Genomic DNA, 12,754 nt, shown 5'->3' with positions numbered 1-12,754 from the left:
CAAGATTTTCTATTTGCTGTGTGCAGCCAGCCATGGCAGCTGCAGTCTAGAGATGACATCTTGTAGCTTGATGGATCTGGAAGGCATTCCCAGCCGTTGTAGGGAGGGAGGTTTACCTTGTCACAGACTGCTACTGATGTATTGTGAAACACTTAAATGCTCATTGAATTTATCTTGTGGCATGTCCTCTATTGACCCGTGGCTAAATCAGTCTATCTGAAAAATGAAAATATGACCTCTGAGAAATCTATTCAGAAGAAAAATGCTTGCCTTATCACGTAGCTGTCTTCAGGGGCTTCTGTAGCATGAGAGTTAAAATCATAAGTTTGCATCTAATCAGACAAGACACAGCATTGATAGCACAGAGGTTAAAACAACTGTTTGTCTGGGTCAGGAGCTAAAAGCTTAGAGGAATACAAAGAAGGCTTAAGTTAGCTTCAGGTGAATGTCTTCACTTCACCTAATCTGCACTTGTCAGTCTGTCTGTCTGTCTATTTTTCACCTCACAGCCACAAACACACACATACACAATCCTCTCTACCTCTTCACACCCTACTACATCTTGCCTGTGTACGCTCTGTCTCATCAGACAGGATAATGGACATCAGAGAGGCTCTACTTCTGTCCCTGACCAAAAGTCCCCCATTTCTCAGCGCTTCTGCTGAGGTGGACGTCTCGGCCTTGCACGCATGGGTGCCTCTATTATTTGAAGCCGCTCTAAAACAATATGCATACAAACCAAGCCAAGAAAATCCAATTTGTTATAGGAACACCGTATAAATCTTGGGAGTCTGTGATCCATGGCAGTGTACTGCAGGGCAAAACTTGCTTGACTGTGGAATATTATTTCTTTTTTTTTTTTTTTTTTTTTTTTTTTTAGTATAGAGCTCAGATGTGCGGTGCATTATTCATTTTGACCCATGATGTCAGCATCTCCGATATGCATACCCACACACACTTTCATACGCACACCTACACACATAATGGACGCTCATATGTAGGCACATGATGTGTGACTGGGATAGTATAATGGTAAATACATCTTTTCTTGTCTTTTTATATTGAAGATGTTTTCTTTAATATAATGATCTAAGTGAAAATATCCTCAAATATGATCAAGCATATTGTCTTTGAAGCTGTGTGACAGTTATGACCACCTACAGAAAGTTGTCAACTACTTTTGTGATGCAACAGTCAAGATTCAAGCTATGGACGGGTGACAAATTAAAGGAAAAACCTGAATAAATGAGTGGAGAAACAGTGAATGCAGATCTTTCCACACAGGTGCCCTGCATGGTACAATTAAGCAATTCACATCCAATTATACTCTGTGGCAGGGATAAGAATGCTGAGCAGGCCCAGTTGATTCTGATTTTGATTCAAGGTGGCAAGAGGAAATGATCTAAGTGACTTTGAAAGAGGGTTCATTGTTGGGGCACGGATGGCAGGAGCTTCAGTCACGAAGACTGCTCAACTGGCTGGTGTTTCAATAGGAACAGTGACTAAAGTGACATCTGCATTTAGATCTATGGGAAAGACATCAGTACATAGGGTCGGAAGTTGTGTTTGACAGCACACATTTGATGACTGTGATGCTCATGCATTAGTGCGATATGTAAGGAAAAGCAGAAGAGGACATGAGAGAGTCAAGTGGTGCAAAAACCATAGGCACTGGTCTACAGAGATGTGGAAAAAAGTGATATGGTCAGATGAGTCATCCTTCACCATATTGTCGACAAGTGGGTGAGTGCAAGTGTGGCGTACACCAAGAGAACGGTACAGGTCTGAATGCTTGACCCCTGCAGTGAGGGGATCTGGTGGCTCGGTAATGGCATTTTGCTGGCATGGTTTGGTTCCACTTGTCCCCTTAGAGGGAAGGGTCACTGCAAATCAAGTTGTTCTGAGTGATCACTTTTATCCTATCATGATATATTTCTATCCTGATGGGAGTGGTCTCTTCCAGAATGACAATATCCTTAACCATAGGGAACGAGGGGTCACTGAATGGTTTGATGAGTATGAAAATGATGTGAATCATATGCTACGGCCTTCGCAGTCACCAGATCTCAACCCAGTGGAACATCTAAGGGAAAATTGTGGACCGACGTGTTAGACAGCGCTCTCCACCACCATCATCAAAACAGCAAATGAGGGAATATCTTTTGGAAGAATGGTGTTCATCCCTCCAGTAGAGTTCAGAGACTTGTCGAATCAATGCCAAGGCACATTGAAGCTGTTCTGGTGGCACTTGGTGGCCCAACACCTTATTAAGACACTTTATGTTGGTTTTCTTTAATTGTCACCTGTCTGTATGTTTGAAATACTTCTATGGAGAGTTTAAAACTCCAGCAACACTTGAAAATTGCATAACAACTTTATAAATTGTTATAAATCTGTTCTTTATACTGCTAAATGTTGCAGGTGTTTTGACCTCTGTTCTCCATGCACCTAGGAAGTAGGTGCAGTTGTGCCAGAAATCCCTACTCTGAAATATTTCTAATGAAATATTCATGGATTTAAATATATCAGAGAACATATTGGGATTAAATGGGATGTCCATATTTGTTTTCTACAAAAGCCAACAGATTAACCATGTTTTAACAGTAAATATTCTAATATTTTTACTCCAGTTTTCTTCCGGTTTACTGATGTCTCACCATCAAGTGTTATAATTGGAAATTCTGTCCTCAAACATGCCATCAAAACAGTGCAAGACAACATGTCCGGAGTGTATCCCCAACAGTGGCGTATCTAGGACATTTTTGACTGGGGTGGCCAAGATGGGACACAGAGCTAGTGTGGGGTGGCCATGACATAGCAAACCTTAATGAATGGCAGATAAACAAAATGTGTAAATACAGATGTTCAATGCATCGCATTGTTTCAACATATGCACAGATAAATCATAATTGAATTCCAAAACTCATGTTAGCATCCATTGTAATGTTGGTACTCAAGGCCAGGTTGTTGTTTTAACATTTTATAATACAGCATTAAACTAACAACAACAATTAAAATTAATATTACAACCAAGGACAGCACTAACATGCAGCTACTATTCTATTGTTTTCTATTTTGTGTACGTTACATTTTCTGTTCTATGTTTCACAGTCTCTGGGAAGCAGTGGTTATTTAAATATGTCTATTTTCAATCACTAATTATGGGGGGGGGGGGGGTGGGATGAGGTGAGGGCACAGTGGGAAAACATTTCACTGCCATTGTCCTGATAATGTTTATGTGTTCAATAAAACTTGAGTTGAGTTGGTCAGGATAGGCTACACATTTTCTAAGAGCTGTTTTCCCTGCAGTGGAGTGAATTGTTATCTGTTACAGGTTCAGAATGAAGCTTTTGGTCCAAACTGGTGCAACACATTTATTCACATATTTAAAACAGTTGCCAGCAATGTTATTCATATCATGGTGGCATTAACTCAGCATGCATCAGCTCTACTATCTCTGAACTGTGAACTTCACTTTAATAGCTTCAGCTTACAGCCTTGCTTTAAACTTCTCAATGGACCTCACTCACTTTAAACATCCCGTACACAATGCTACAAACATCTACATGTATAAGATGCACCTGAACATTTTCCACACAATACAGAAACAATATGAAGTATACATAATCATATAAACATATTTTCTCATCTGCATGAGTAAAACTCTCTTATGTTCCATAGATGTCTCTTACTCAGTTTAACTAATGGAAAACATCACATGACACCTTTAACTGTGTCTATTGAATGACCTAGACAGTCTAACAATGGCTGGGAAATACAATAAACCTCACTTTCCAGCCTGGCTCACAGGTTTAACTTGGCTGGTTAACTGCCTGTATTCTAGCAACAATCTCACTCTTATACACACTAAATACAAATAATTACCTACATGACACAGTAAAATGCTATTAAACAAAACTGACAACAAACTACTGTGGGAGTCCTGATGTCCAGCATGTACTTTTGATTTCGAGACCTGCTTTTTTCTGACTCACGGTCAAAAGTCTGCTGACTAGAGATCAGCTCTCATGGCCTCAGTCCTACCATCACTATAGTAGTTGGAAATGGCAAACTGGCCCTATATCAGCTGGCTGCTGTCTTCATTGATTGACCAGCATTTGTCCCGCCTTATTGTGTTAATGAACTTGACCAACAACCTATCGGATCTGGGGTGGCTAATGAGATTTCAGAGGAGGCCTTGACCATCCCAGACCACCTCCTAGAATAGCCATTGAATAAAATATTTTCTAGTTAAATGTTACCTGCCAACTTCTACTAAATCTAAAGTAAATACTAAGTACTGTCACAAAACAAAACAATAGACCTAAATCCCACTTGGGGAAGGTCAGAAATTGAAACACCTTGCTGCAGGAAGTCAAACTAGAGGAACTGCACTGCACCTGTGAAACTTAAGGATGAACAAAAAAAAAGGCTGCTTCTGTCCTAGGTATACTTGAAAAACACATTGTCATTGGCTGCAATAGGATGCATGAGTGCTCTAAAAAGCTGTTTGTTAATATAAAATATTACCAAATGAATAATTTACAAAGAGTGGTATGACATTTCCTGCTAAAGCAGCACATAACTCCATATTGACTTAATTTTGGTTTTGTTGTCTGAAGCTGAATGGCTGCTTGTTGGTGAGACATGGATCCAAATCTCATTCATTTAAACATCTCCTTAATCAGTTATGATGGAAGTCTGGCTTTTGTAGGAAATGACTCTATGATGAATTGTTATTGTGCGAGCTTCTGTTGGATTTGAAGCTGCCTATTTCTTACTCTGGCTCTTTCTTTCTCTCTCTATCTCATTCCTCCAAAGAAGCACAGCTTATTTAAGAGCCGCCAATGAGCTGACTGTATTGATTAGTTTAGTATGTATTAGATCTGATTAATAGACAGAGCAGCGACAGACTGGGGCCAGACCTCATATAGCCTGGCCATTAACCAGAAAGTCTGCTCATCAGCTCTTATTCAGCCATTGAGATTATATTTTCCTCTGAAACCTCTGAAATATCTTTTGTAAAACTAAAATGTCAAATTGCTTTAAAAAAAAAAGTACATTTCTCAGTCTTCCTCTTTGTCTCACTCTCTGTTACTTGTTTACATCCTCATTTGTTTCTGTTGGGACTTCAAGTTCTATTTTTCACTGTCACCGCACTTTGTCAGGTTCTCCTTTATCATTTTATTTTCTCCACACTCCCTTTCTTCCATTTCCTAAGGCTATAAGGTTTTAAAAATTTAACATAAGGTTGGAACACTGTGAATAATAACCTCATTATTTATAGTCAGGTGCTCGTGGTTGACAGATCACTCATGAGTGCGGAGATTCTTTAGATCTGTGTTAGCTGTGATGGTTTTGTGACGTGGGATCGCAAAAAGTGCTCTGATAGGCACCAATATCAGCCCTTATCAGGTTTATCAGGTTGTAGTTCTCACACATCTACACTGTATCTCCTTTGCTCTCCATGTTGTTAGCTAAGCTTCACTAAAAACACGTAGCTCAACCTGTACTTAGCACCCAGCATGACATTTATGAGAAACATGACTCCTGAGCAATCAGAGCAATTTACGCAGACTACACACCGTGACAGTGTGAACAAGGAAACAAACATGCTGGAATTTGCTTGATTCCCTTAAGTTTTTTTAACTCGTCTATGCTTTTTTTCCCTTCCTAAAGTCTGCCTGTTGATCTCCACTGAGCATGTGCAAAGCATGCGGGTCAAAATAGCAGTGCTGAGGGATTGAACAGATTCACCTTTTCTCAAGTTCACATTGGTGGCAGCGTTTATTTGGCACGCCGGAGCATCGGGAGTTCTCGGGTTTCCACTGGTGGATGCATCGGGCCACACACACACACCTGTTGCTGTCTGTTAAGGCGCACAGAGGCTGGCTGCGCAGTGAAGAAAATAGAAGGAGAAAGAAGAAAGCAGGAGGTGGGAAATGTTGAGGGTCTGTTGAAGAGCAGTGACACACATCCAGCAGTGCCAGATGTCATTCAAGGAAAGTCCTAACCAGAGTGACAAACACTCTTTGGTTTACTAGAGTGGAGAAGTGCAGGTTCCAGAGGGATATCAGGGGGTAGCAAGGACGGGTGGGGTCGAGTTGGGAGAGGGCAGGGTCAAGTTCCCGCTCTACACTTGGAACCCCTTACTTACCTCCTCCTGCCGCAGGCCAGGGCCCTATACATAGTACTGATGCTGCTCTTTAGCTGTCTAGCAGATGGTCACACTGCTGCTGCGAGGATCACTTTGCCTCAGATTCACCAGATTCTCTGGCTTGGGATCAAGTCAGGGGTGCAGAGAGAGACATAAAGTGTCTTAAGAAAGTATCTTGGCTGTTGGTACACATGGTCTTTTTATTAGTTTTTGAGATCTGATAGTGGCAATTGGATTTTTATGGGGTAACACCACTATATATCCACACGCGATATGAAACTCAGGATCTCCTCGGGCTGTATTTATTTAGAAATATGTTGGCATTATCATCCATTTTGTAAAATGGATCCGTCTGTCATCCAGTCTACAGTAGAGTATGTAGCTTTCTGTCCCACTGCAGCTCTGACCACTTCTGGTTCTGAAGCTGCAGTATCAATGTGAGCAAAAATCAATTTTTTCTGAGCCTTTCAGTGTGACCACAAGTGGTTTTGAAGACAGCATGAATATTTATTGTTGCCTGGCTTTCAGTGAAGACTTTTAGTATCTCTTTTTGTTCTAATTATTGCTTTACAGGATTTTATACACAGACAAATGGAACATTTCATGAAAGTGGTCCCATTTATAGAATAATTTAGCACTAATTATTGACTTTTAGCAATTTCATTAACTTAAAAAAGGCATGCATACATACACATGTATAAACATGTTGGTATGCCAGTAATGGTGCCAGACCCTACTGGTTTCATAAGGCCACCAGTATTCCAAACAGCTGAGAAGAAACAGATGTATTTACTCAATTTTAAAGAGGTGACAAGTCTTCGGTCTTCCTGTGGCCATATTGAGTTACCCTATCTGTAGCCTGGAACAACAAACAGTGTTTCCTCCATCACAGAACTACCAGGAAAGCTGCAGCTGCTATTCAGAGCCAACAGTGATCATTTCTGCCATCAGTAGCCACCTCCCTGAAGCCTAAAGTCGGGTTGTGGGGTGCTTAAGACGCTGCTGGTATGGACTGTCGTGCCAGCTTGGCCCCTCTTTTAAATCACTGTGACATTTAACTCTACTGTGCTTCACTTTACCCATTAAAAGTGCTTCAAGATATATTTTTATTGCAGTGCAACACAGATTGATTGACCAAAATATAGCTTTGATGAGGTCCAAAGTACTTTGTATTTTTATTGGATAATTAGCTTCTGCATTATCTAGCTGCAATATAAATAAAGTAGTAAATGCCCCTTTAACCACAATTCGTTTATTAATCGATTTCAGTCACATTTCTCTCTTTAGGCAGTGTTTCAGTGGGATAATATTGATCATATCTTTGAAGTAGAAATATGTTGGTGCTGGAAGTTAGATGATTGTTTCATCTGTTACAGGTTGAGTTTTTGTTTTTTTTTTAATTTTATTTAACTGAGATAAAATGCTCAGTGCTGTTGCATGTTTTGCAGGGGTCAACTTTATTACTTGCGCAGCACCACAGGTGTCAATTAATTCTAGCCTTCAACTAATTTTAGTGTAAGCAACAAATTCACACGTCTAATGAATTCTGTTAGTGTTGAGGGAGAAGAAAGTGGAGTCAGTACCTTTGATTCGGAGCACCTCCCACATGTAGAAACCGGAAAGACTGAGGATCTAATTTGTGGTGCAACGCCAACACATGATGGAAGAGATTGACTTTAGTCCTCCTATATCTATTTGAACTTTCACATCTGCTGAAAGAACAGAAAATCTGTCCTAATTCCCAGAAAACCATGCTGAATTCTGCTAAAAAGACCCTTTCACTTGTTTCCAATTCATTTAAAACTGTACAGCGGTATGAAATTACAAATTAGACACTCAATTTTCTACTTGACTGTTGCATACAGGAGGTGGTGGTGAATTCTTTGTCTGACAGCACAATGGGGCAGATTTGAAAACCGTAAAACCCTTTTTAAGTTATTTTCTTCACACAGAGTACAATCATGCAGAAACTTCTGCTATACGATCACGCCAAATTATTTAGTTTTGGGTCCAGGGTGCCATTGTTTTGAAATATTGTCAGGGTCTGTTATCTCGCCTCCTGAGTCTGTGGGTGCTGTGCAGCCTGTGTCTAAATCTATTGAATTAGTACTGCTGTGAAGGAGGTGGGAGCTAGAACCATGGCAACCATCAGCTCAGATTAGTGTGGGACGTGACGTGAGCTGGCAGGAGACGCACACACATTCTCACACACACATACATACATACACATGCAGTACACAAACAAATCAATATCTGTGTGTTTGTGTTTGTGTGTTTGTGTGTGTGTGTGTGTTGCCAAATAGAGCCCTACTCTCTCCCCCCTGATGGATACAAACGTTCATTTGTTGGTTGAACTGATTGAATCGAGGTCTTCCTCTCTCCTGCAGTGATACCAGAGGCTGCGTAACGGGTTTAGCAATGATATTACTCAAGCTGGTTTGTTGTTACTGCTATTGATTAATACAGTTTTTTTCTTTTCTTTTCTGCTTTTTACAAAATGTTTTCTTGTGTTTCCTTTTTAATCTTTAGTTTAACTGCTAGAACGCTTTTTGGCTGCATTCTTTTTATTTGATTTCCACAAGTCTCGAGAAATTATAAAAGCTGTTTCCATGTTGTTACCTTTCGACTCTGAATGTTTTGTGCCACTTTATCAAAACCTGACAAATATATTTGGAAAATACTTCCTTTTGTGTACAGTATCTCGCTTCCCATATTCTTGTCAATTTTATGCCTGTGATTGATCTTTCTCCTCTGGTTGCATATCCAGGAAAATGTGATTATTGATTTTGAAACAACCCAGGCTGCCAAACCTCATAATACAAAAGCTTGTGGTGTATACTGGGTGTCAGTTTGAAAACCTGAACCATAGTATTTTGATTCCAAGTGATGGGGGCAAAAGAGGCTACAATTCTGAGCCAACATAGGTTACTTTCTTCTTGTCTGGTCTCGTTTATTTTGGATAGGTCACTGTCAAACATCTTTGGCTTTAACGCTCCTCTCTCCTCCTGGCAGGATGATCAAGTGGTGCTTCAGAGTGTGGCCACCATCCAGAAGGAGCATCGCAAGTTCTGTCTAGGTGCTGAGGGACTTGGAAACCGTGTGTGTTATCTGGAACCCACATCTGAAGCTAAGGTGAGGACAGCACAGATTTTTTTGAGTTTGATATTTTTAAGGCTGCAACCTGAAATTATAATGGAGCAATTGCAATTCAGTGGCAGAGACAAGCATCCAAAGCAGCTACAAAGCACCCTAATGACCTTTAAGCTGAAGCAGTATACTGGAAAGTTTGCTATAATACTTAATATAATATTTAAATAATACTTAACAAAATACGTCAGCTGAAAGTTATTTTTTTTGTTAGTGGAGTGTTTCCCAACCTGTTTTATCTGTTGTGCCCTCACACAGCCTTGTCAGGTGAGATACCCCTTACTGGACACCACCCAAAAGTGTTCAAAAGTGTACAGTTTTAAACTAGATGCTATTTAACACTACTTATGTCAGTTTAATCATTTGTACTAATATAACTTAGAGAGGCAGAAGCTGGACATTTCAACCACTTAACACTATAGTTAAATTACTTGTAGCTAACTATTTGCATGGCTTATCCATTAATTTTAGCTAACCATTTAAAATGTTTACTATTAGTTAACTATTTCAACAATTTAACCATTACTTTTAGCTAATAATATCTATTCCAACCATTAGCCATTACTTTTGGCTAACTATCTGAACTAGGGTATGTATCCATTTCTTTTAGTTGCCCATTATTTTTTAGCTTAATATGTGAACTGTTTAGCCTATACATGAATTACATTTATCATTTCAATGGAGTAAAGATTGCTACTTTACTTTTAGCTGACCATCTGAAATGTTTACTTTTAGTTAACTATTTAATCCATTTATTTACTTTTAGCTAATTATTTGAGCTGTCTATCCATTACTTTTAGTTGTGTTTCAACCGTTTAACTGTTACTTTTAGCTAACTATCCGAACTGATGCTATTTATCCCTTTCTTTTAGTTGCCCTTTATTTTTAGCTAATGTTAAATATGTGAACTGTCTAGCCTATACATTAGCTACAATTATCTATTTCAAGCTACCCATTACTTTTAGCTAACTAGGCTACTTGAACCATGTATCCATTATTTTTAGTTATTTCAACTGTTACCATTACTTTAGATAACTATTCAGACTTTTTTATCCATCCCTTTTAGCTTTCTATTTACTTATCCAAATTTTAGCAAAGTTTATCCATCATTTAGCAAACCATTTCAATTATCCATTACTTTCAGTTATCTATTTCAACCATTTATCCATTACCTTTGGCTAACTCACTAACTTTTCTGCTTACATGTGGTTTTCACACACTCTGTCATAACACATGGTGTTCAGGTGTTACAGCTAACTCAATATGTGGGTTTAATTTTTCAAATTAGTTGAACTACTCCACAATCTTTCCATGTACCCCCTGGCAAGTACACTATGGGGTCCCTGGATGGGTGTTACTGTGCTAATGAAAACCCACCAGGTTGATGTATGAACTGCTTTCTTAATGAGATGACAGCATGAGGAATCACAACAGCTGATATTATATCCAGCAGACATATTCCTGAAATGTAATTAACTGAGTGCAGCTTACTCAGCGTCATGAAACCGGCCCAGATATGAATATTCAGACAATTTTGTGAAAACTAGACATGCTGTCTCATTCATTGTTCAATTCAAATGAATAGTAAATACAGTTGTCATTTGTTATCTGAAAAAGTATGCTTATTCTGATGTAGTGTGACAACACAAAAAATTGGAGCTGTATTACAAGCTAAGATTGATCTGCTATCTGTTTTCCTGTCATGTTTGTGTCCCCTCTCCAAAAGTTCATTACATTTTCCAAGAAGTGAATCCTTTAGCAATTAAATTAGGATATCCTCATTTGAAATTCTTCTGTGTAGTTAAATAGACACACCAAATGATGTTACATCCAAAAAAGAAAAGAAAAAATGTCTCTTCACAACGGTATAAATCATACAGACACTTGTGAATTCTTTCTCTGAACCCCATCTGTTTGTCCTCTGTTTCCCTTCCATCCAGCATATTGAGATGAGCTTTCCTGTCAAATAATGGGGATGATTTAGAAAGTGCAGATTCTCAATGGACCCCTATAGTGCAAACTACAGCTAATTAAATGAAATAGGTCTCAAAATGGTTGCCTGGTTGGCGCAGAGGAAAAACAAACAGGCACCACTGCAGCGATTCAGGTTCAGTTTCTGGGTGCGGTGCTTCCAACTTGGCTTGGACTCTTAACAACACAACTGACAGTGTTTATGGGGTCAGTCAGGGATCATGCCGCACTGGTGATTCTTACTGGTTGGTTAAGGTACCTGGGCAGAGCCAGCCCAACCAACAACAAACAAAAATATGATTTGCAGAGAATAACTTTTGTCTTGAACAACTAATGTCTTGAAATTAAGGGATGACATTTTTTTATTGTGACTGAATTATGTCAGTTTGCTTCTTGCTGCCTGTGCTGTTGTTGCAACACAACAGAGCTGTCACTACTGTTATATGTCTCATTAATCTTCTTTTTGACAAGACGTACTGTATGGTCCTCAAAAAAGACGATGAAATGAAGCAGATCATTTTGGCCCTGGAGAATATGCTTCTGAATAGCAACATAATTGTTGTATGTCATTATGCGCATCATTAGTCACAACACTTCCACAGTGATATTTCTGAGACATTCAAGTGGAGAGAGGAAGTTTGCTGTCAATCATACATGCAGATGTACTTGGGTTACACAATGCAGCATCTGTATACTGTTTTATTTTTGTCCTCACACTTACTTTACATATGGCATGCTTTCACGAGTTGTGCATATCAAGTAAAGCCTAATTGAATTAGACCGTTCACATTAAGGCTTTAAATAAAGTTTGAGGACATGAGGGCATGTTTCTACTCACCCACCTGGAACTGTTGTTGAGTTGAAGGGGCAATGCTGGCAGAGCTCTAGGCGGACCATCACAAACACCTCTCTCCTCTCCTCACCTTGGTACCGATGACAATGCCTCGGGCCTCCTTGGGTGTGACATGTGGCTGAGTGTCGAGGGTGACGGCTGTGGTTTGGCACAAAGCGAGGGGCTGTCATCTGCTGGCTGATCTCAGGTGTTGACACCTCATTTCTTAGACTCTAACGAAGCCAAGCTGTATGCCGCTGCTGGTAGAGAGAAATAAGGCTCAGGTGAAACGGGGAGTCACTGGGTCAGATTAAAAAAAGTGTTTTAAATTGGATACTTTTTTTGTTCAGCATAATGCACTCTCATGGCACATTATAAGCTTTCAAAACTGTTATTCTATCATTCTTTCTTGTGAACACAGTAACTCCATACAGGATGATGTAGAGGATCAGATAAGCTTGTGGAACAACTTTCTGCATAAATGTGAATATCCACAGAGAAAAAATACTTTTTTAGAATTGTGTTACCTGCTTTAACTCCTTTTCCTCAAAAGATAAGTGTGGCAATATTCTATATATATTTTGTATTTGTTAACAAATCCCATGAAAACATCAAAACCAACAACGTATAGCACGTCCCAGTAGCCT

The 12,754-nt window shown here is 39.4% G+C and overlaps 1 protein-coding gene across 7 annotated transcripts in view; it reads left to right on the top strand.

Moving 5' to 3' along the window:
- Positions 1-12,754, top strand: part of ryr3 (ryanodine receptor 3) — a 120,979-nt gene that overhangs the window by 8,210 nt on the left and 100,015 nt on the right. For all 7 annotated transcript variants that reach the window (XM_067571832.1, XM_067571831.1, XM_067571830.1 and 4 more), the window contains exon 2: positions 9,170-9,289. In XM_067571832.1, the coding sequence (XP_067427933.1) occupies positions 9,170-9,289 (120 nt within the window). The remainder of the gene's footprint in view (positions 1-9,169; positions 9,290-12,754) is intronic.

The sequence above is a fragment of the Thunnus thynnus genome, chromosome 18, assembly GCF_963924715.1.
Source record: "Thunnus thynnus chromosome 18, fThuThy2.1, whole genome shotgun sequence".
Lineage (NCBI taxonomy): Eukaryota > Metazoa > Chordata > Actinopteri > Scombriformes > Scombridae > Thunnus > Thunnus thynnus.
Note: the sequence above shows the minus strand (reverse complement) of the source record. Positions and strands in the feature narration are given on the sequence as shown.